A 25,819-nucleotide genomic window follows, 5' to 3' on the forward strand; every position below is an offset into this window, starting at 1 on the left:
GCTCACTATGATACATTTACATATCATAAATTTCAGTCAGGGTTCATAGGCTACTTTAAAGCGGTATAATTATCAACTATTATGTACTATACAGGTTTAAAAATAAATTTTCCTGCCGGGTGTGGTGGCGCATACTTGTAATCCCCACGCTTGGGAGGCGGAGACAGGAGGATCACACAGGTTCGTAGCCAGCCTCGCTGGCTTAGGAGACCCTGTTTCCAAATAAAAATATAAAAAATAGGTCTGGGAGTGTAGCCCAGAGGTAGAAGGGTTTCCAGGAACCCTGGTAGCACCAAAATAAATAAATAAATAAATAAATAAATAAATAAATAAATAAATAAATAAATAATTTTTCTTAATATGCACTCTGTAAACAAGCCAATGTGAAAGTAGGTTATAACTATATGTAGTCTCAGTGGCTGCTTAAATCTATTATTTCTAAGTAAATATCACAAGGAAGTTCTAATTTAGTTGTCCAGAATAATTAGGACTTTTTTATATACTTGAGGAACCAATTAATAACATATACTGAAACATACTTTTTATGTTTTTAAGTTAAACCAATGTTTTAATGGGATGGAAAAACAGCAGATTATTTTAGAAACATTATAAGTGTCTCCAGTACTCTTAAGATATGTCTTTTAAGCCGGGCGTAGTGGTGCATGCTTGTAATCCCAGTATTTGGGAGACTGAGACAGGAAGACCATGCAGGTTTAAAGCCAACCTCTGATACTTAGTGAGGCTCTCAGGAACTTAGTTAGACCCTAGTGTCCACATAAAATATAAAATAGATCTGGAAGTGTAGCCATTGGGTAGAAAGCTCCAGGGTTCCATACCCAGTACAGCAGGGGGGGGGGGGGAGATGTCTTTTAACTCTCTGATAGTGTGGAACTTGGATCCTGTTAGGCAGGCTTTTTGTGGGCGTATTAATTCACATTCCACCTGTCAGTGTACTTGTAGGTAAAGACATTAAACCACACCCTCTGTTCTGACCTTTTCCTCAGGGGACACTGACTAGAATCCTTTTAGCCCAGCTTGCCAGGCTATTGAATAGCTCAGTTCGGGAGAGCTTTTTCTTTTGAATAGGTGAAGCTTCAAGAACAAGGGAAATAATGTTGCAACTACATTTCCCAAGGCTGCTACTATGGAGATTTAAAACCTGACTTGCCCTGCCAGGTTCTGCTTGGAAGGCTTACTTATTAGCACTGAGAAGTTTGATACTGAAAGCAGCTTTATTCCTTAGCAAATTAGTTATTTATTTTTCATTATTCTTTAAAGATTTTATTATTCTAGTTAAAACAGTGAGGTTCTTTTGTTTGTTTGCTTTTAGTTTTTAAATTATTTTTTATTTTGTTTTTTAGATTTTGGGGGGAAGGATAAAGATGATGGACATCTAGTTTTTCTAAATTTGTAGGAGTTTTTCTGGACTTCCTCATTCCTTTTATTGTTTAGTTATATTAATTTTATTTGATAGTGCTAAAATTTTTTTTCATACTAGTATGAAATATTTTGAAAACTAAACTTTTTAACATAGTAGAAAACTGATAAAGCAAATAAGAAAGCTTGGCAGGTTCATCTTTTAGAATGGATTCTTACAGAACTTATTTGGCAACTGTCAAACTCAATGGCTCTTGGTTGGAAGAACAAGATGAAGACATTTATGAGGTTGAATCTCGAGTGCCTTTACCATATCCTTTTCCTCTGTGTGAACATTTGGATGAAAATAACTCAGTAATTATTAATACTTCTATTTTTCATTTCATTCACAAAAGAAATGGGCACATATTAAAGCTTATTTCTAAAATTTCACTACCTACTCCTCCTTATTCAGTAAGTATAAAAATATTTAGCTTAAATATAAATACAATTAGAAGTGAAATTTTAAGTATCTTTAATAATGCTAAATGGAATAGAACCATATCGTGTTATTGTTTAGTATGTTACATGTATTGAAGGGCTAAATTTGTTCTAAGAACCTTGGATATATTTTTAATTCAAGAAAGCAGAATGAGATAATATTACATTGCTTCAGTGCCAGGAAAGCTGCTTAAAATGATCCTGCTTGTCCTTAAGATTCTTGCTTTTGTATGTTGACACCGGTCCTAAATAAAAATGGAATGATTATATTCATGAGAACATGCATTGTGATACCTACATGAGCTAAATGAGCTGTCACTGAGCCAATTAGGAAATGTTTATGATCACGACATATTGGCTGTAGATCTAAGACAAGGAAAAGGAAACTTGGATTCTAAATCATCTTAGCACCTAAGGAACTTATTTTCTGTTTTTTATATGCCATCTAATTCTGTAGAGAAATACCTTTTCCTGCTTTAAATGTGAAATTATTTTATAAACATTACTAAGGGTGTTTAGCATTAAGATACCTGCATATCAAATATTTGTACTTATTTAATATTTAAATATGTTATGAATGATTTACTACAAGTTATTCAGCAACTTTTTATGACTTTGGTGACTTTAACTATATATATATATGAGCTAATATTTAACAAGCCAGATGGTTTTCAGAGTAGTTTTGCTACCTCTTCTACACCTTTTTAAAGTGACAAAATATTTACTAAACCTTTACTCATACTTTAAATGTAATGATAATTTTGCTCAATACTTTGAAAAATACTGCATTGAAAGTTTTTATATTCTTTATACTATTAGAGATATTAGAAATAAATCATAACACTGAGTAGGAAAGATTTTTAAGATATAAAGTATTTAGATGAAATTTTGTAGGAACTCTCATATGCCAATAACGTATGGATTCCAGCTGCTATCATAAGTAAAACATGTTAGAGTTACTGTTTTTGATTCAAATTTTTGTTTGATTTTGTAAAACCTAAGTTATTGTTGTGGTTTTATGATAAATATGCAAATCTACTTAAGGCTGATTTGGATTTTGTTCATTTGCTTTGAACTCAGATATTTCATATATTTACCAGGTAACCATTATTATATACAGAAGAAGTTACATATGTACATGTAGAAGCAATTGATATATTATTACAATGTGGATTGTGACTAAATTTAGGAGAATAGTTGTATAAAATTAATTCATACTTGAGGTCATTTTTTATGGTAGAAAGTAATTTATATATGTATTAGTTATTCACACTTAAAAATATTCCTACCAATTAAAAATAAAACTGTTTATGAAGTTTTATCCTTTTAAAAGTATATTTGCACAGATATTTTAGGAAATAATTTATCATTTAAAATTCATGCTTAATTTTTTATTATGAACCCAACATAAATGTACTTATTTTCAAATGATAAGTTGTAAATTATATTTAAAACATTCTGTTAAAACAAAAATAATTCCACACTAAATATTTTTAAAATTGTTTTAGAGTGACCATAAAAAGCCTTAGTAGTATTAAATCACTTGCTATGATTAATACTACTCAGATGTACAGGGCAGAAGTCTTTTAGATTAAGACAGTATTGTCATAACTTTATAATATGTAATGATGTCTGAATATAAATTAGAAGCCACTATATTTTAAGCTAAAAATATAGTCATGCTATCTTTCTTTCTGATACACTAAGCACTTTACAAAAGTATGCAAATTTACAAATTTTTATGAGACTTACTGTGAGCCAATTGTTAATATAATTATTTCTTCTTAAACTTTTAGACTAAGTACTAGAAACATTTAAGCTCAATATTTTTCCATGTAGCTGATTAAACAAAAAACATAAACAGGTGGTGATATTCAAAAGCCCAGATAACTAAAGCTGAAACTGTGCTTTTCTGTAATTTCATACAGCTGATTCAGTAACAGTGATCCAGTTAATCTCCTAATTCAAAGTTTTGGCCTCGAGTCTGTACTGCGATCTTAAAAAATGTTTAAAAATGTAGTCAGTATGTGTCAATGATAACATTTTAGGGAAAGTCTACTTTTATTTTTTTTTTGAAAGTCTAATTTTAGTGCCTCTGTATTTTAAGGTTTTGAAAATAAACTGAATATTTATAGTATTTAGATTTTTCACAAATAGAAATAAAATGAGATAAATATAATTTCATTTTTTGTGCCAGTATGATTTTTAGTTGATGGCATCATGTATAACCGTATACTGTTAGTGCCTAAAAAGAACAGATTGTGACTATAGGAATCACAATCAAACAATGTTAAATATAAAAGAAAGCTTGTCATAGAACAAAGTAACATAAAATTCTTTAGTAATTAAAATAAGTCTGCTTTAACTTTCTATTCTCTTTATATGATAGAATATGTATCCATTTGTTTAAATTATTTCCAAAGAATATTCTTTTCTCTTTTGCTGTCCTGGGGAGGGAACCCAGGAACATTCTACCTCTGAGATATACCCCCAGGCCTATTTTTTATTCTTTATTTGGAAACAGTGTTTCATTGAGTTGGAAAGGGCCTCACTACATGGTAGCTGAGGCTGCCCTCAAACTGCAATCCTCCTGTCTCAGACTCCCAAATGCTGGGATTACAAGCATGCACCACCATTCCCAGCAAGAAGCATATTATTTTGTAAAAGAAAACTAGACTGTATCTCTTATAGTATATGGTACACAGCTAACCTACTTGTCTACTATGACTTAACCTACCTACTAATGTTAACATGCATTTAAACCACTAGAGATCTTTATGTGAATATAACCCAAAAGTAAATCTTGATTTTAAGATCATTTTTATGATTTAATGGTAAAGGGTATTGGTATTCTCAGCACTTTAATCTTTCCCTCATTTGTTCTTTGGTTCCTTGTTAAGCTTGAACATGCAAAAGTTACACAGACAGAATTGATGCGTGAGTCATTTAGACAGAAACAAGAAGCAACAGAGTCCCTTAAGTGCCAAGAAGAACTTCGGGAGCGTCTTCATGAAGAGTCCAGGGCCAGAGAACAGCTGGCTGTGGAGCTCAGTAAGGCTGAGGGTAAGTACCTTGCCATTAGCAAGTGAGAGTAGAGAAATTTCAGTCATAAAATAGAGATTTTGATGTGCCTTCAGGTTTAGAAACAATGAGTCTACTATAATTTAGAGCAAACATTGCAAAGTAGCTGTAGTTTGTCTTCAGAGTTCCTCCAAGCAGTTTTTGAAACTACAAACACACATTTATCAAAAGAATTTGTAGAATTATAGAAAATGTTTAAAATTTTAGAAAATAGAAAAATGGATGATGATGAGTTATTACCACAAACCTGCCATCCTAATACAACTCTTGTGATTTAAAGATGAGAAAACTGGAAGTAAAAAGGTGTTATTAAATTGTTTAAGGCAACCATTAAATGGTGACTGTAGGTCTTAAGTCTCTACAGCCCCAGGCCTTTTCTGTTCTCCCATGTTGTGGGTGTTGTTCTTCTAGAATTAAAACACTGACTTTCTCTAGTATATTTAAAATATTATTCAGTTCACAAGCATCTGATTTATATTAAGGGAACCTATTTATTTCTCTCTGTTTAATGAAGTGAGTTACACATACATGACATGATATTTTATTATAGGAAAGTGCTAGAAAGTAATTGTAAGCAGGAAAAAGACTGCATTGGATAAAGCATATTAAATGTTAATAGTTACTGCTATCAGGAGCAGATTCAAGACTTAACAGGTTGGAAGGGTCTAAAGTTTTGCTAACTGAACACCTTCTCCTATTCATATTAATACTTAATGGTAAGTAGTAATTTCATTCCCTTTTAACTTTATCTATAGGTGTCATTGATGGCTATGCAGATGAAAAAACTCTTTTTGAAAGGCAAATTCAGGAAAAAACTGATATAATAGATCGTCTTGAACAGGAGTTGTTATGTGCAGGTAATAGATTACAAGAATTGGAGGCAGAGCAACAACAGATCCAAGAAGAAAGAGAATTACTGTCCAGACAGAAGGAGGCTATGAAGGCAGAGGCAGGTCCCGTTGAACAACGTATGTATTTTCAGACTTTATCTGAAACATTCCACTTTTCCTTTATATTCTTTAAACATTCAAGGTGACTTTTTCCTCAATACCATTATTATAAGCAATTTTCTTATTAGATGATCATGTAGAATCAGCTTTTTTTTTTTACTTTTGCCAGATGTTAACAGAAAAAGTTTTTTTCTTATCCCAAAGTATCTACTTCAAGAAAAAGTTATAAATAATGAGGCAGAATATTTTCAGATTGTGTCTTTTGAATAGCAGAGAGACAGCAAAATTATCTTGTTAGATAAAATAAGTAAAAATTATGATCTATTACTAGTAGTGAACAGGTATGGGGGCTTTGGACTGAAAGCAGAATAGATTGAAAAGGTCAGTTGTTAAGCTGGGTGTGGTGGTGCACACTTGTAATCCCAGGATTTGGGAGGCTGAGACAAGAGGATCACAGTTAGAAGACAGCCTCAGCTACTTAGTGAGGCCCTTTGCAACTCAGTGAGACCTTGTTTCAAAATAAAGAATAAAAAAATAGGACTGGGGGTGTAGGTAGAATGCCCCTGTGTTCTATCCCTAGTACAAGAAAGAAAGAAAGAAAGAAAGAAAGAAAGAAAGAAAGAAAGAAAGAAAGAAAGAAAGAAAGAAAGAAAGAAGCTGCTAGAAGCAGGCTGAAATACAGTCTAAGTAGGAATCCAAAGAGTACTCAAATTTACAAGTAACTTTTAACTTTTCCTTAAATGAGAAATTAAATAACATCTTGAAAGTTAAAGCTTATCTAGTGGTATATATCAGTCTTTATGACAATCTTTAAATCCTGTTTACTATATCTTCTTAATTTTTATCTCAGAATTGTTCTAAGATATGGTTGATGATATTATCCCCATTTTATATATAAAGGAAACTGAAGAACATCATATTAAATGTGACGCAGGAGAAAAATAGGAGAGCTAGGATTTGAAACTATAGTCTGTTCTTAAATACAGACTTTTATATTAAACATGCATTTAAAATTAATAGGTAGTTTTTTAAATTTCATTTTATCAATTTAAAAACAAAGCATACATTTTTGTAATAAGTGAAATTTTTCTGGTACTCAACTTTAACACAGATTTAGGATTGGAATTCTTTTTTTGAGGGGGGAATTAAAAAAAATTTTTTTAATTGGTACATTGTAGTCATACATCTTAATGGGGTACAAGATGGTAGAGGCATACATGCACACATCACCCAATTAGCCCTTACCCAATTCCCACTCCCTTCCCTCCTTCCTCCCTCCGGCTTATGTTATAGAAAGAGTATATATGCCTTATGTGTAAAAATATACCAGAAATATTGGAAACTTCTCAAAAAATATTACCAGTGATAATAATTAGTGGCTTCAACTTTTATTTCTTATGTGTGTGTATACATGCATTTTAATACTAGGAAAGAAAACACATGTAATTATATTTTTGTTGTGTCTTGTTTTATTTTCTATTTTTATAGGACTAGTAGATGCTGCAGTTGATGCAGCACCTGCAACAGGTGTGTGTGTGTAAAATTGCATGGACAATTTTTGGGTGATGGACTTACAACTCAAAATTTGGGTGATCCTTAGCTTTTCAACCAACTAACATATTTCTAATTTTGAAGTTTTGCTGCTGTGTTTTATACTTACAGATTTTCTCTTTAACAACAACAAAACATCTTACAATAAAAGTACACACTTTTATTTGAAATTAACAACTAAAGCCAGGATGATACTTGCACACCTGTGATCCCAATTTTAGGAGGATTGTAGGTTCAAGGCCAGAAAGCTATAATTTAGTAAGACCCAATGCAAAAAAAAAAAAAAAATAGGGATGGGGGGTGTAGCATGGAAGTAGAATGTTCCCGGATTCGGCCCCAGTACCACAATAAATAAATAAATAAATAAAAGCTGGGTGTGGTGGCCCACCCTTGTAATCCCCACGCTTGGGAGGCAGAGACAGGAGGATAGCACAGGTTCGAAGCCAGCCTCTCTGGTTTAGGAGACCCTGTTTCCAAATTTTAAAAATATTTTTTAAAAAATAGGTCTGGGAGTGTAGTCCAGAGATAGAAGGGTTTCCAGGAACCCCAGTACCACCAAATAGATAAATAAATAAATAAATAAATAAATAAATAAATAATAACAACTCTCATTCATACCAACGATCATCTTATTCTATTTTCACACAAAGCTAAAGGCATTTTAATTTTTCAAAATATTTGTTTAAAAAAAACTAATTACAGCCGGGCATGGTGGCGCACGCTTGTAATCCCAGCATTCGGGAGGCTGAGACCAGAGGATCGTGGTTCGCAGATAGCCTCAGCTACTTAGTGAGGTCCTACACAACTTAGTGAGACCCTGTTTCAAAATAAAGAATAAAAAATAGGGCAGGGGGTGTAGCTCGGAGGTCAAATACCCCTGGGTACAATCCCCAGTACCACACACAAAAAAGAAAAAAAAAAAACCTAATTACAAATATATTAAACTCTTTCAGTCTAAGATGTTTCAGAATGTTTCTAAATTGCCCTGTGTGGTGGCACACACTTGTAATCCCAGTACTTAGGAGACTGAGACAGGAGGATCACAGGTTGTGGCCAGCCTCAGCTGTATACTAAGGACTTTGGCAAATCATTGAGACCCTGTTTCCGAATAAAGAATAAAAAATGGGGCTGGGGATGTAGCTTGGAGGTAGAATGACCCCTTCAGCCCCTCAGTACTGAAAAAAATAAAAGAAAGAAAGAAAATGCTTCTAAACCAGGAAGTTTATAAGATGATGGTAGCAAAAGGATTAGTGAAATTTAATAGGAGACTTTCTAGTTGATTTACTTTTACATTAACATCTAATATCAATTTTGCTTTATTTTTATTTTTTTGGTACTAGAGGGTGGAACCCAGGGACTTTCTACCTCCAGGCTATTCCCCTAGCCCTATTTTATACTTTATTTGGAAACAGGGTCTCACTAAGTTGCTGAGAGCCTCACTAAGTGGCTGAGGCTGGCTTTGAATCTATGCAATCCTCCTGTCTCAGCCTCCCAAGCACTGGGATTATAAGTGTGCGCCACCACACCAAGCTCAGTTTTGTTTTAAAATGAAAGATTTTTCTATAGACTGAGTACAGTATTAGCATATCAGTTAATTTAAAGAATCAAGAAATACATACTCCCAATTTTTATTAGAGGATTGTTTTACTTTTGTTGTATACACACACACACACACACACACACACACACACACACTCATTTTATTACTGTATAAATAGCTAATACTTAGCCAGGCATGGTGGCGCACACTTGCAATTCTAGTACTTGGGAGGCTGAGACAGGAGGAGCTCAGATTTGAAGCCAGCCTCAACAACTTTATGAGGCCCTCTGCAACTCAGTGAGACACTGTTTCCAAATAAGAAAATTGGGCTAGAGTTTTAGCTCAGAGGTAGAATGCTTCTGGGTTCAATCCCCGGTGAGTGAGAGAGAGAGGAGAGAGAGAGAAAGAAGAGGGAGGGAGGGGAGAGGAAGAGAGAGGGAGGGAGGGAGGGAGGGGAGAGAGAAAGAGAGAGTCGGAGGGAGGGCAGGCGGGCGTGCTAAAAAAGCTAATACTTAGTGTTTACCACAACCCTGATTTACATGTTTTATCTAATTTGATCCCAGAATTGCTCTAAAATATAGTAAGTGATATTATCTCCATTTTATATATAAAGGAAACTGAAGAACACCATTTTAAATGTCACTTAGGAGAAAAATAGTGGAGCTAGAAATTGAACTTGTGATTGTTTTTAAGTACTAACACTGTGCCCTATACATGTCAGTTTTCCCTTGGTCCATATACATGTGAGCATAAAAAAGCAATTCAGAAATAGGAAGTAAGGAATAAAACTAACAGACATTCTGATTATGGCCGGGCGTGGTGGCGCATGCTTGTAATCCCCGCTCTTGGGAGGTGGAGACAGGAGAATAGCGCAGGTTCAAAGCCAGCCCCCGCTGGCTTAAGCGACCCTGTTTCCAAATAAAATTTAAAATAAGTCTGGGAGTGTAGCCTGAGGTAGAAGGGTTTCCAGGAACCCCAGTACCACCAAAAAAAAAAAAAAAAAAAGAAAGAAATTCTGATTACGATATTTCTTTGTCTTTAACTGTTACTTGCCTTAAAGATTTATAGTATTTAATCTTTGTGTACATTGTGTATGCATATAAAAGTGACTTTTTATTGGCTTGTAGTTAAAATTTTTGCCTGAGATAAAATGGTGAGTTTTTTTTTCTCCTGTGCTTGAATTTGATTGGACTTTGTTCTTAACAGTGAAAATGGATTTTTGTTTTTGTCATTTGCTATGTTGATTTTACAAAAGTACTATTTTTACGATGGGATTTTTAAAAATTCTGTATAATTTTATTCTTGCTAGCTTATTTATATAGAAGTATGATATTTTGATATTTTCATAAAGAATGTTTACTTTTTATGAATATTTAAAATAATTCTCAGCCTTTATTTCATGAAGGTAAAATGTAAGCATAGTTGTAAATGATTTCATTATCATAAAATCATTAATTATAATTTAACTCATATACTTTTGCATTCCTAAACAGAATTACTACATGAGACAGAAAAACTAATGAAGGAAAAGCTAGAAGTACAATGTCAAGCTGAGAAAGTACGAGATGACCTTCAAAAACAAGTGAAAGCTCTAGAAGTAGATGTTGAAGAACAAGTCAGTAGGTTTATAGAGCTGGAACAAGAAAAAAATGCTGAACTAATGGATTTAAGACAGCAAAGCCAAGCACTGGAAAAGCAATTAGAAAAGATGAGAAAGTTTTTAGATGTAAGTATTCTCAACTCAATATTGATTTTTCTCAGTAGAATGCCACTTGCTACTATTCTAGGCTATAAATTTTAAATTAGAGGAACTCTTGAATTAATATTTTCACCTATATGTATATTCTACCACTTGATCAAAAACTATTATTCTTATTAAGAATTCCAGTATTTTTATATAACAATCAGAATTGAAAGAGTAAAAGTAAGGCTGGGGATGTAGGTCAGTAGTAGAACACATGCTTAGCATACATGAAACTCTGAGTTCAATCCCAAGCAACCACTCAAAAAAAAAAAAAAAAATCGACAGAAAAAGTAGTACAAAGCCAACATGGTAGTACATGCCTATAATCTCAGTACTTGGGAGGCTGAGAAAAGAGAATCACAGGTTAAGGTCAGTGTGCAGTAACTTAGCAAAACCTGTTTCACAATTTAAAATAGCCCTTGGGTAGCCTGGTTTCAATACCCAATACCCCAAAAAGAAAAGAAGAAAAAGAGTACAGTGTGTGAATAAGCCCTATCCGTTACTTTTTCCAAATTCAGAGTTAAGCTTAATAGTCTTTAATTTAACCAATAGCCAAAATAATTGAGAATTATTATAGTAGTAATTATAAGAGTTAATTGGCCCTACTTCTTCCCTCTCAGAAGATACATGTAGGTAAGAGTATTGCACTGGAAAATAGGACTAGAGCAATTGTCATAGTTCCATTGAACTCTTCCAAAAAGATGGTGAATCTCTAATTTCACATAGGTTTTTTTCTTTGGAGTTTTATATAAGCCAGATGTCCTCTTCACATCTTTTATATTTTGGAATTTTGGTATAAAACTTAAACTAGGACTAAAGAAATTGACTTATGAGACAGTTGATTGACTTGTTTTATGACTAAGCTAGCAATGGAATTCTTCCTTTATATAAAAAATGAATTTATTTAAGGAGGACAATTTTTTCATTCTCCATTTAACATTACTTGAATCAAAAAGAAATATGCTTTAAATAATTTTAAGTACTTAAGTTTTCATTGAAGAGCCCAGATAGGCTTCATATCATACCCAAAAAAGTCATCTTCTTAAAATCTGTGATTTGGAGTATTCTGTGGACATTAGTCCTTTGTCTTCAAACACAACTAACTTGTAATTAAAGGGGAAATGATTTTGATACATTGTTTCTTCCGTTAACATCATTATTACTATCAAATTTCAGGAGCAAGCCATTGATAGAGAACATGAGAGAGATGTGTTCCAACAAGAGATACAGAAACTAGAACAGCAGCTTAAGATTGTACCTCGATTTCAGCCTGTCAGTGAACATCAAACTAGAGAGGTAAGAATTTTATTGATACTGCTAACTTTATATTAATTTGTATCTTGGGCATAAAATAAGAGTCAGATAATAAAAAACTTAAAAGTAAATTATTTTATTGTTTATAAATCTTAAAACATCAGAATATTAAATACTGCTTAAATGTAAGAAGGCTGAGGAGTATAGCTTAGTGGTGGTAGGGCATTTGCCTAACATTCATGAGACCCTGGGTTTAATCCCCAGCATCACCCAAAAACAAAAGCAAAACAGAATGCAAAAAACTTGCATTGACATTTGGAATCATTCCTACCTGCATATATCTTCCAGTATTCAACAATTAGATAAGCTTCCTTGTTTCTCTACTCCCATTCCCTACAAAATTGACCCAAAGATTTCTTTGTATTCATGCTTTACTAAGTCATTTACCATTCTCTTCTCTTTTTAATCCACTCCAGTGGCATTTATGCTTTGTAGTTTTTTATCTTCTAGTTTAACTGTTCGTATGCAGAGTAACCAAAGACTCATGACAATGTCCAATAATCACCTCTCTGTCATCACCCTACTCAGCCATTCAGAGGCATTTGTTACAGTCTTCGAAAGCACTTTCTTCTCTCAGTTTCTATGACATACCTGCTGCACTGGTATCTCTCCTCTAGTCTTCATTTCCCTTCTTTCTACACAAAATAAATGATAGGTGCCTCATGAATTAGTCTTGGGCTCCCTTTTCTCCCATATTTACATTATATTTTCAGGCAGTCGTACATAAATTTTTCCACTGTTGTTCCTTCATTGGTTACATCTCATCTCTGTCAAGCCCTATACGTGAATATTCAATGACCTACTCAGCCTCCTCTAAGATCTCTCATGACTAATATATGCAAAAAAAAGAAATCTTCGTTCCTGATTGGCATTTGCCAAGAAAGACAAGGCTAAAACATGTTCTTTATTTATCTTAATAAAAATCGTTATTTCTAAGTCCTAGAATTCTCTCTTGATCCCATTGTTTTTCTGAACCCTGCTCCCAGTCCGTGATGGATCATAATTGTACTGTTTTTCCACCTTCACTCATTTTGCTGCATTCTAGTGTCGTCATTGCCTGGATGGTGTGGTAGCCTTCTAACCTTAGGTGTCTTGGCTTATACTCTTTCACTCCCACATTCATTTTCCTCACATAGAAACGTAGTTAGAACTCTATATTTTCTAAGCGAATGCTGTGTGGATGAGGGAAGCTTTCCTGTATAATTTCCTAAAAGTGGTTTATCCTAATGATAAAGAGATTATTCTAGAGATAAGGCAATTCCAGTTTAGATCATGGCTTTGTTATATACTAATTTAGTGACAGTGACTAAGTCATTTAACCTTTTAAATCTCTGTTTATTCATTTGAAAAATAGAGATAATAATAGCTCCCACTTCCTAAGAGTATAGGTATGGCCATTGGGGAACACTTAAATTTAACTAATATTATTTCTTTTATATTTTATTTTTTTAACTTTTTATTGGTGCATTGTAGTCATACATCTTAATGAGGTACCAGATGGTGGAGGCATACATGCACACATCACTCATTTAGTCCTTCCCCAATTCCCACCCCATTCTTCCTCCCTTCTCGCCTTCTCATGTTTCACTTAGTGATTGACTTTTTTTTTTTTTATTGGTGCATTGTAGTCATACATCTTAATAGAGTCAAGCTGGTGGAGACATACATACATACATCACCCAATTAGCCCTTACCCAATTCCAGCCCCATTTCCCCTCCCTCCTTCTCATGTTTGGCTTAGTGATTGACATTGATATGTTTGTTAAAGTACATTTATATACATTAGAACATTTTCCTCTTCCCCACTTCCATCCCCTCAGTTGGGTCGCCTTATTTGTTCATCTATAGTATTTCTTCTTCATCTAGAGTTCCTCCTATGACCCATTTTCTCCCTAGCTTTCGCATATTAGAGAGAGCATCCAGTTTTTTTATTTTTTGTGACTGACTAATCTCACTTAGCATAATGTCTTCCAGTTCCATCCATTTCTCTATAAATGATGTAATTATAAATGATGTAATTTTTCTTTATGGCTGAGTAAAATTCCATTTTGTACATATTCCATACTTTTGTAATCCATTCATCTATATATGGACATCTTGGGTGGTTCCATAGTTTGGTAATAGTGAATTGTGCAGCAATGAACATAGAACTTTAGGCAACTCACAAGGATGTGCATGTTTGACTGTCTTCAGGAACATTCTAATTCATTCATTTTCTTCTTACTCTGCTAGACTTCATTCCCAGCTTTCGATTTTCTCAAGAATCAAAAGAATAAATAGAAAATAAAAAATCTAACTATATAATGTATTATGCCATTTTAATTTTTTTTTTTAAATTTTATTTTATTGGTGCACTGTATTCATACATCATAGTGGGATACAAACTTTTGTAGACATACATGCACACATCGCCCAGTCAGCCCCCACCCGATCCCCACCCCATTCTCTCCCCATCCCTCCCTCCCATGCTTGGCTTAGTGGTTGACATCTAGTATTATAGCAATTTATCCAAAATTAAAAATGATAATCTCACATAACAGTTTCATTTGTCTGATACCAAGCTTTTGATGACTTAAAGATAACATTTCAATATTTCTTTTTGCTTTCTTTCTTACCAGATAATATTTTTTTCTTTTTTTTTAGGTGAAACTATCATATATTTATTTTTCAGATAAAAAATCTATCCTGATATGGAATATGGACTCTAGATACCCAAAACAATCTCGAAGCAAAAACAAAGCTAGAAGATGTATATTTTCTGATTTCAAACCATATAAAGCTACAATAATTGAAACAGTGTAGTACTGTTCTAAAGGCAGATATATAGACCATTGGAGTTAAATACAAGCCTAGAGCTAACTTCTTCCCTATATTGTCAAGTTATTTTTGACAAGGTTTCCACGAACATTTGGTGGTGGAAATAATAATCTTTTAACTAAATATTGTTGAAAAATAATAATTACATGGAAAAGAATAAAATTGGACCCTTACCTAATCCCACATACAAGTATTAACTCAAACTAGATAAAAGACCTAAATATAAATCTTAAGACTATAAACTTTTAGGAGAAAATCTGGGTCATAAAACCTCACAACATTGAAATTGGCAGTGATTTCTTGGATATGATTTCAATGGCACAGTCAACAGAAGAATATACAAACTCCCTAAAAAATAAAAGAAAATATTGTATATCCAAAGACAATGTAAACAGAGTTAAAAGTTACTAATAGAATTGGATAAAATATTTCCAAATGCTATATCTGAAGGTATATTAATATTCCAACTAGAAATCCTAAAAATTAACAACAATAAAGGCAAACAATACAATTTAGAGATAGGTAAAAGACTAACATAAATAATGAATCTCCACAGATAACCAATCTTAGTTGTCTGTTGGATGGAAACTCTTGTTTCTCTGGTTCTGGTGAGTGTTACCTATTTCTTCTTTGTAGTTAATCTCTTTGAGTATTTTCTCTAGCGCTGGTTTTGAAGACATAAATTCCTTCAGTTTCTGTTTGTCATGGAAGCTTCTTATTTCTCCATCTAATTTGATAGAAAGTTTTGCTGGATAGGAAATTTTTGGCTGGAAGTTGTTTTCTTTCAGAGTTTGGAATATGTTACTCCAAGTCCTTCTGGCTCTCATGACTTGGTTTGGGAAGTCTGGAGTGATTCTAATTGGTTTGCCTCTGAATGTCACTTGGCCCTTTGTTTTTGTTGCCTTTAAGATTCTCTGCTTGGCTTCCACATTGGTCATTTTGACAATTATATGGCGTGGGGATCCTCTTCTCCGATCCTGTCTAAAGGGAGTTCTATATGTTTCCTGGATCTGTGTATCAACCTCTTGCTCTATATTTGGAAAATTTTCTGCTATTACTTCCTTGAAGAGATTGTTGATCCCTTTGGTATCACTTTCTTTTCCCTCCTCTATTCCAATTATTCTTAGGTTAGCTCTCTTAAGATGGGCCCATATTTCTTCAATGTCAGATTCCTGCTGTTGGATATCTTTTTCTAGATTAGAAACTATGCATTCATTTTTGGATTGCTCATCTTCTAAGAGCGAGATTCTGTTCTCCATGTGGTCTAATCGGTTGTTTGTGCTTTGAATTGAGGCCTTTACTTCATTAATTGCATCCTTTATCTCTTTTTGGCTCTCTCTGAGTTCTTTTCGAAGCACCTCTATTATTTCTACAGTTATTTTCCTGATTTGATCTTCTAGAAATCTCTGATTTTCTGTTTTATCAGGTTCTGATGTTGTGGGGTTGTGCACATTCATTACTTCAGTGTTATTCCTCTTTCCCATGATTTCGGAGGTTTGTGCCTTCTCTGGGTTCTTCCCTTGGGTCACTATGGCTTCACTTAAGGTGCTCTGGATCTCGAGTCTGTATTATCTCAGACCCTACTACTCCTTTACTGGGTTGTATCACAGAGTCTCCGACCCAGGGAGTCGATAGAGGCTGCTTTAAACTATGGGGGGTGCCAGGTTGCACGCTCTCCTATGGTGTGATATCTCTGCCACCACCACTCCCTCACTGGGTCAAGTCCCAGGAGGCACAATACTGGGATTTCTCCTCTGTGGCCCGCAATTTGACTCACTGTTCTTGAGTACGCAGATGTAGCTGTACTGGACTCGGTGAATTCACTGCTGCTGCCGCCGCCGGTGGCAATATGGCGCCTCTGCCACGCCCTCGGCCATGAGGCTGGCGTATTTTTTCTTCTCTGGTTTTGATTTCCACTCTGAATCCCTGCAGCGTGTGCTGAGCTCAGCCACTGGGAGCTTTAAATGCTGTCTGCGCCGAAAGATCCCGCCTGGCTGTTCCGCATCGGCTCACCTCGGCTTGCTGTAGCCGTCCGCTGAGTTCGCCGCTGCCGCCGGCAGTATGGCGCTGCTGCCGCGTCCTCGGGCGCGTGTGTCTCCTCTGTGGCCCTGAGCTCTGTTCTCAGTCCGCTTTCTCTCTGGAGCCTGGTGGTTTTTTTGTTTTTCTGGTGATGGTGTTTTCTGGCTATGAAAGGCGCTCTTTTTGTGGTAATGGAGATTGGTTGTTAGTGGGACTCTTAAGCCCCGCTTTTCTCGGTCGCCATCTTCCCGGAAGTCTTATGCCATTTTAATGTACCTGTTTTGTTACCTTTCCTCTTGACCTTTCTTCAAACCTCAATCAGCGTATTATTGTCAAATGTTCCCAGTAGCTTTATTACTGTAGTCCTTGAGCCCACAGTTAGAGTTAAGCTTGCATTTTTATTGTCTGAAAAATAATTGTCATTTTTAGTAATTTTTCAATATTTCATTGAAATAAAGCAATATTTTTCATATTATCCCCTCGTATGTCCTTTTTAGTAACTTTGTCTCTTCATCTGATCAGAACTAATTTCATAAACTATTAATCCTCCCTGTAGTCTTCTGTCACAGAGCCATTGACTGAAGGGACCAGTATGTCAGTCATGAGGGATAAGTCTTGGGACACTTCATTTATTTTGAGTACAGAAAAAAATAAGACCAGAAACATTTAGGGAAATTTGCAGACTATACAGATACCTCTTACCACCCATCTTCATTTCTCTTCCAGGTTGATGTAATGTATAGGATAAAAACGCTTTACAAATTACTTTTATCAAAATATTGTGTGTGAAAGATTTTTTGGGGTTATCATACTTCACATTAATCTGCAAATTTCTCATCTTTATTAGGTCTTTAGTGTGGTTGTCTATTAGATAATTCCCTTCCTAGCTGGAGAAGTTTTAAAGAAAAATAACCTTTTAAAAAAGAGTTGATCACCGGGCATGATGGCTCACATTTATAATCCCAGCATTTGGGAGGTTGAGACAGGAGGATCACAGTTTGTGGCTAGCCTCGGCTACTTAGGCCCTTTGCAACTCAATGAGACCCTGTTTCAAAATAAAGAATATAAATTAGGGCTGGAGATGTAGTTAGGAGGTAGAATGCCCCTGGATTCTGTCCCTAGTACCACAAAAAAAATTAAAAAATAAAGAGTTGATCAAAGCAATATTGCTTCTTTTTTTTTTTTAACTAATGCTACCTAGTTTTATTAACTTAGAAAAAATGTCAGCTTTGCTGGAGATAGTAGTTGCTATGATTATTAAAAATGAGATTTTTAAAAAATGAGATTAACATAGCATTTAAAAACACTTTTTTGGTACATGCCTGTAAGTCTAGTACTTAGAAGGCTGAGACAGGAGGATTGCATGTTTGAGGCCATCCACAGCAACTTAGTGAGACCCTGTTTCAAAGGGCTGGGGTATAGCTCAGAGATAAGAATGCCCCTGTATCCAATCCCCAGTATCAAAAAGAAAGTACATTTTGAAATGAAGGTAAGTATCTTTTAAAGTTATTAGCTTCTTATTTCTTGTATGTGCTTTGTTGGTACATTACATTATATATAATAGTGGGATGCATTGTGATATATTTGTATAAGCACATAACATAATTTGGTTGATTTAATTTCCCAGTGCCTCCTTTTTATCTTACTTTCTCCTTCCCCCTAATACGCTTCCTGTACTATTTTGGTCTCCTTTTCATTCTCAAAAGCTCCTATTTGTGTTCCTTTTTTTCCTCTCTAGTTCACACATATGAGAGAAATCATATGACATTTAACTTCCTGAGTCTGATTTATTTCACTTAGTATGATGTTCTCCTTTTACCTACAAGTGACAAATTTTATTCTTCTTTACGGCAGAGTAAAACTCCTTTTTGTGTATATACCACATTTACTTTATTCATTTTTCTGTTGACTAACATATAGGTTGGTTCTACAACTTGGCTGTTCTGAATTGCACTATGAATGTGGGTACACATGTATCACTGTAATATGCTCACTTTCATTTACTATAGAAGAATTGTGTAGCTATGTTAAATGGTGGTACCATTTCTAGTTTTTTGATGAACATCCATACTGATTTTCATAATTTTACTAATTTACAATGCCACCAGCAGTGTATACGTGTTCCTTTTTTCTCTATCCTCACCAACATTTATTATTGTTTGTATTCTTAGTGATTGTTCTTTTAATTAGAATGAGACAAAATCTCAATGTGGTTTGTTTTTTTTTTGTTGTTTTTTTTTTGCTTTGCCACTTTTTTATTTTGTAAAATAATAATTACCCTAAAATAAGCAAAAAAAACCTACCTCATCCATAATGTACATTGAGAAGACATAAAATTTAATTTAAATTTACTTTATTCCACATCTCTTTTTGCAAATAGAAGATTTTATTGTTTTCAATCACCTGGTTTTCTTGTACTGTGTGCTTTTTAATTTTTTTTAAATTGCATTGTAATCATACATCTTAATGGAGTACAAGTTGCTAGAGGCGTACGTGCACACATCACTCATTTAGCCCCTCTCCAGTTCCCACCCCATTCTCTTCTTACTCCTGTCTCCTGTTTGACTTAGTGATTGACTTTGATAAGTTTGTGAATGCGTATCATTTACATTAGGGAATTTCCCTCTTCCTCCCTCCCTTCCCCCTCAGGTCGCCTTATTTGCTCATCTAGGTTTCTCCTTTGTCTAGAGTTCTTCCTATGACCCTTTTTCTCCCTAGCTTCCACATATTAGAGCATATGATTTTTTACTTTTTCTGTCTGACTAATTTCACTTAGCATAATGTTCTCCAGTTTCATCCATTTCCCTACAAATTATGTGATTTTATTCTACTTTATGACTGAGTAAAATTCCATTGTATACATATCCCATAGTTTTGTAATCCATTCATCTGTTGATGGACATCTTGGCTGGTTCCATAGTTTGGCAATTGTGAATTGTGCAATTGTGAACATAGATATACATGCATTAGTTTGGTAATTTGGTTCCATTCTTTTGGGTAGATACCAAGAAGTGATATTGCTGGATTATATGGTAGGCTTATTCCTATTCTTCTGAGGATCCTCCATACTGTTTTCCAAAGTGGTTGTACTAATTTGCAATCCCATCATCAGAGCAGTTTTGATTTGCATTTCTCTGATTGCTAAAGATGTTCAACATTTTTTATATATTTTTGGGCATTTTTTTACTTTTTTTTTTTTTGGTGGTTCTGGGGTTCCTGGAAGCCCGTCTACCTCTGGGCTACACTCCCAGACCTATTTTATATTTTTGAAACAGGGTCTCTTACGCCAGCGCGGCTGGCTTCGAACCTGCGCGATCCTCCTGTCTCCGCCTCCCAAGCGCGGGGATTACAAGCATGCGCCACCACGCCCGGCTGGGTTTTTTTTGTTGTTGTTGTTTTGTTTTGTTTTGTTTTGGTGGTACTGGGGTTCCTGGAAGCCCTTCTACCTCCGGGCTACACTCCCAGACCTATTTTATATTTTTGAAACAGGGTCTCTTACGCCAGCGCGGCTGGCTTCGAACCTGTGCGATCCTCCTGTCTCTGCCTCCCAAGCGCGGGGATTACAAGCGTGCGCCACCACGCCCGGCCATTTTTTTACTTTTGAGAATGAGTTTAGTTTATTTGCCCATTTATTGATTGGATTATTTGGGGTTTGGTTTTTTTTTTAGTTCTTTATATATTCTAAATATTAGTCCTTTGTCAAATGAGAAGCTGGCAAAAATATTCTTACATTCTATAGGCTCTTTTCTTACAATCTTGTTTCTTTCACTATGCAGAAGTACGTGTATGCGTATGCGTGTGCGTGTGCGTGTGTGTGTGTGTGTGTGTGTGTGTGTGTGTGTGTGTTTATTGGGGATTGGACTTAGGGCCATTCTATCTCTGAGCTATACCCATAGCCCTTTTTTAATTTTTTTTTTGTTTTGAAACAGAGTATAGCCAAGTTGCTAAGGCTGTCCTTGAACCTGTGGTCCTCCTGTCTCAGCCTCTCAAGTACTAGGATTATAGGCATTGCCACCATGTCCATCTGCAGAAACTTTTTAAGTTGGTACCATTCCATTTATTGGTTCTTGGTTTTATTTCCTGAGCTTCAGAGTCTTATTAAGGGAGATGATGCCTGTATGTTGAAGAGTTAATCCTGTTTTGTTCTAGCAGTTGCAAAGTTTCTGGTCTAATTCGTAAGTCTTTGATATACTTTGAATTAACTTTTGTGCAGGGTGAGAGAGAGAGGGGGGGATCTAGTTTCATTCTTCTGCATATGAATATCCAGTTTTACTTAACACCATTTGGTAAAGACTCTTTTCTCCACTGTATTTTTTATACCGTTGTCAAAGATCAAATGACTATATGTTGAAGGATTTGTTTCTGTGTCTTCTATTCCTTCTATTTGTATGATTTTATGCCAATACTATGCTGTTTTTGTTACTCTAGCTCTGTCATATAATTTGAGATCTGGTATTGTGGTACCTCAGCATTGTTCTTATTCTTCAGAATTGATTTAGCTATTTGGGGTCTTTTTTTCTTTCATATGACTTAGGACTTTTTTCTAGTTCTGTGAAGATATCATTGATATTTTGATAGGAATTGCATTGAATCTGTAGATCACTTGATAATATGGCCATTTAGTTTTAATTCTACCTGTCCAAGAACATAAGAGATTGTTCTGTCTTCTAATATCTTCATTTCCTTCAGTCTTCTATAATTTTCATTGTAGAGTTCTTTCTCTTTGGTTAGATTTATTCTTGTTTGTTTTGAAGCCATTGAGAATGAAATTGTTTTCCTGGTTACTTTTTCATCACATGAATTATTAGTGTATAGAAAAGCTTTTGATTTTTTGTATGTTGATTTTGTATCCTGCTACTTTGCTAAATTTGTTCATCAGTTCTAGAAGTCCTACAGTAAAGTTTTTTGTTGTTGTTGCTGTTTTTATTTTATTTTATTTATTTATTTGTTTGTTTATTTATTTATTTATTTATTTTTTGATGGTACTGGGGGTGGAACCCAGGGTCTTTCTACCTCCGGGCTATACTCCCAGACCTATTTTATACTTTATTTGGAAACAGGGTCTCACTAAGTTGCTGAGAGCCTCACTAAGTAGCTGAGGCTGGCTTCGAACCTGTGCGATCCTCCTGTCTCAGCCTCCCAAGTGCGGGGATTACAAGCGTGTGCCACCACGCCTGGCTGTTGTTGCTGTTTTTAGTTTTAGTTTCCTAAATATAGGATCATATCAGTCTGAAAACAATGTAATTTGGCTTCTTTTCCTATTTATATTCCTTTTTCCTTCTCTTGTCTAATTGCTCTGACTAACTATATATTTGCTTATTATATTTTTAGGTTGAACAGTTGACAAATCATCTGAAAGAAAAAACTGACAAGTGCAGTGAGCTTTTGCTGTCTAAAGAACAGCTTCAGAGAGATGTGCAAGAACGGAATGAAGAAATTGAGAAACTGGAGTTTAGAGTAAGAGAACTCGAGCAAGCCTTACTTGTTAGCACAGACGCTTTTCAAAAGGTATGATATTTTATTTCAATTTACAAATGTTTTAGTATAGATTACTTTTAGTTATACAAACATCAGTTCTTTTAAATAAAAAATTGCATTGAGTATTTGGTTACATAATATATGCATCTTTTTGTCTTTGTTGGCCTCATAACTCTTTTTATTTTTATTTCCAAATGCTGTTTGCATACTTTAGTCCTGATAAAAGAAGATTAGTTAAGACAGATAAATTAATTTCTTTGTAGCCATCAGTAATAGCTAGGTGAAAATGGTTAACAGTTTAGGCCAATACTTTACCCTAAACTGGGAATTAATGAAGTCCATTCCCATTAGAAAGTGAAAATGAATAAAAGAAAAACAGAATAAGGAAGGCTGTGTGGATAGCGGTAGAAAGGAGAGGTGGCCATCGTTTTGTCCGTGGTGTGCATTTTAAGTGTCAGAAGTTCCTGTGAAAAATGCACTTAAGGCTGAATATTTGTAACTTTGGTTTATTCACTAATATACTTTTGTCGTTCTAGCTGGAGAAATAGAATTACTACTTCTCCAAAATATACACACAAACACACACGGTAATCAGGATTTAATGTCTGAAATTTTGAGAAAATTCTTATATATTTAAAGGTAGAGGACCAAAAACAGTTTGGAGCCATAGAAGCTAAAGCAGAATTGTCTCTAGAAGTACAGTTGCAGGCTGAGCGAGATGCAATAGACAGAAAGGAAAAAGAGGTAAGTTTATTTTTAAATGAAAAAATGTGGTTTGAATTATTTTAAACCAGTGATCTTGAAAATATCATTTGAGCAAAATGAAGTTTATGGTCTAAAACCAAAGATTAGACTATTCAGTTCAATTCTTTGATGACTTTAATGTAAGGAAGAGTTTTTCAGGTAGAGGATAACCAGTGTGAAGGCTTTGAAGCGGGAAGAAATGTAGAGAGAAAAGAGAAGTCCCAATTAGCCAATATGAACTGATGAAGAGGAGAGTGGAAAATTATGGTAGTGCTAGGACAAAAGGTAGCATCTCTTTTTTCTTTTACTCATACCCACCTGTGGGCATGAAGTTACTATTTCTCTCCTGTGGGTTTTGATTGTTTGCTTTTCTTTTCATTTTTTAAATTATTACCCCTGAGAAATTATTGTGCTGCTTTACAATATACAAAGCATGTTTTTATTACAAAAGATTAATAGTAATGTAGAGCTGGGGATGTAGCTCAGTGGTAGAGTATTTGCCTGCTATGCACAAGACCCTTGGTTCAGTTCCCTACCACCACAAAATAATATCAATAATAATATAACAATAATAATAAAGCAACTACATAAAGTTATCCTGTGTTTCTCTACCTCCTTTCTTCCAAATAAAGAAAATCCAGCTAGGCGTGGTGGTGCACACCTGTAGTCCCAACTACTCAGGAGGCTGAGGCAGGAGGATCGCTTGAGCCTAGGAGTTCAAGGTCAGCCTGGGCTGTAACATAGGGATACACTGTCCAAAAAACAAAACAAAAAAATGAAAGAAAAGAAAAGAAAATCCACTTTTAGGACATTAGTAATTTAACTCCCTTTGTCTGCTAATAATTTTTCTACTCAATATTATCTAGAAAAATATTTTAAATGTTTTAGAAGTTTTTAATTGTATCTTCATCTGTTTCCAAATTATTTTTCATGGGACATTTAAATATGTCTTAATAGATATTTGTTGGGCTTAAATAGTATAAAAGCATTAGTGAGTGCTTTAAAAAATATAAGAATAGCCGGGCGTGGTGGCGCACACTTGTAATCCCCGTGCTTGGGAGGTAGAGACAGGAGGATCGCGCAGGTTTGTAGTCAGACTCACTGGCTTAGAAGACCCTGTTTCCAAATAAAAATATAAAAAAATAGGTCTGGGAGTACAGCCTGGAGGTAGAAGGGTTTCTAGGAACCCCAGTACCACCAAATATGAATAATTTAGATGACTAAAATTATAGCTCAGAGAACTTAGAGTTTAGAGCAGAAAATGACATCTATACGAATGACTATCGTTGAGATGATCATTTCTATAAGGGTTATTTTCTCATTATATAATATGAGTTCTTTTTTATAATTTTATTGGTACATTGCAATTAAACACCATTGTGAATTCAAATGATGGATTTATTTATGTATATGTCACTTGGTGTGTTTTCCTCTGGAAACCACCTTTAAATCCTACTCCTTCCTCGTATATATTAGTGAGATTGGTAGTGATACTTTCATAGATGAACATATATTATTTGGTCTGTTTCTTTCCTCAAGCCTCTTCTTCCTCAGCCCTTCTCTTTCCCCCAGTATCCTTCCACTCTACTGGTCTTTCTCCTCTTTTATCTGAAGCCCTCTTTCTGAAGTCCATATTTTAATTAACTTCACAAATCTTTTAATAAATATTACTTCATTTTCTCTCCAGCTCCCACAAATAAGAAAAAAATATAATTCTTAACTTTCTAAGACTTAGCATAATGTTCTCAAGTTCCATCTGTTTTCCTTCAAATGACATGATTGTATTTTTATGGCTAAGTAAAACTCCATTGTGTGTACATAACACATTGTTGTTGTTGTTGTTTTTTTTTTTTGTGTGTGTGTGTGTGTTTGGTACTGGGGTTCCTGGAAACCCTTCTACCTCCGGGCTACACTCCCAGACCTATTTTTTATTTATTTATTTTTATTTGGAAACAGAGTCTCTTAAGCCAGCAAGGCTTCCTCCTATTTCTGCCACCCAAGCGCAGGGATTACAAGTGCGCACTACCACATGTGTGCACACATTATTTATTTTTATCTTGTGTTTTCATAGAGGCTGTGAGCATGTTTGTTTATATGTAGCAGCTTCTGTATATTTGAAAGGAATTAACATATTAAGATTTCTTTTATACTAAATAAATTATCTCCTTCCCCAAAAATTAACCTTCAAAGCTTAATTCAAAAGCAGTAGTGGTTGATTACAGATATGTGATTAAGCTTGTTCTTCCTTCCTCCCTCCCTTCCTTCCTATCTCACTCTCTCCTTCTTCCTATCTCACTCCATACATTTTTCTTGGTGGAGGACAGTGCTGGAGATAAACACAGTGCCTCAAACAAGTGTTCTACCACTGAACTATATCCTCAGTCCTAATTCTATTATTACTATCATTTATTTTTCTCCTTTTTTATTGGTGCATTGTCATACATCTTAATTGAGTATAAGATAGTGAAAGCATACATGCACACATTACTCATCTAGCCCTTCCCCAGTTCCCACCCCATTCCCTCCCTCTCCCTCCTTTTGTTGGCTTAGTGATTGACTTTGATGTTTGTAAATGTACATCATGTACATTAGGAAATTTCCCTCTTTCCTCCTCCCACTCCCCTCAGTTAGGGTGCTTTACTTCTGTTTCTTTTTCCTTTTTTTTCTTTTGAGATGGTGTTCACTGTTGCCCAGACTGGCTCCATACTTCTGGGTTCAAGCAGC

The 25,819-nt window shown here is 34.8% G+C and overlaps 1 protein-coding gene across 3 annotated transcripts in view; it reads left to right on the forward strand.

The window, feature by feature from the left end:
• The window catches only part of AKAP9 (A-kinase anchoring protein 9), a gene marked incomplete at both ends in the record, with an annotated part of 191,974 nt that overhangs the window by 111,713 nt on the left and 54,442 nt on the right, over window positions 1-25,819 (forward strand). Inside the window, 7 exons of one of the 3 annotated variants that reach the window (XM_080702010.1) lie at window positions 1,280-1,830; window positions 4,758-4,920; window positions 5,694-5,906; window positions 10,473-10,705; window positions 11,900-12,019; window positions 22,205-22,381; window positions 22,991-23,095. In XM_080702010.1, the coding sequence (XP_080558136.1) occupies window positions 1,585-1,830; window positions 4,758-4,920; window positions 5,694-5,906; window positions 10,473-10,705; window positions 11,900-12,019; window positions 22,205-22,381; window positions 22,991-23,095 (1,257 nt within the window). Of the gene's footprint in view, window positions 1-1,279; window positions 1,831-4,757; window positions 4,921-5,693; window positions 5,907-10,472; window positions 10,706-11,899; window positions 12,020-22,204; window positions 22,382-22,990; window positions 23,096-25,819 lie in introns of those variants that run through there. The other 2 variants (XM_080702008.1, XM_080702009.1) reach the window with 2 other exon arrangements.

Source organism: Muscardinus avellanarius (genome assembly GCF_963383645.1).
Source record: "Muscardinus avellanarius genome assembly, chromosome: 9".
NCBI classification, from domain to species: domain Eukaryota; kingdom Metazoa; phylum Chordata; class Mammalia; order Rodentia; family Gliridae; genus Muscardinus; species Muscardinus avellanarius.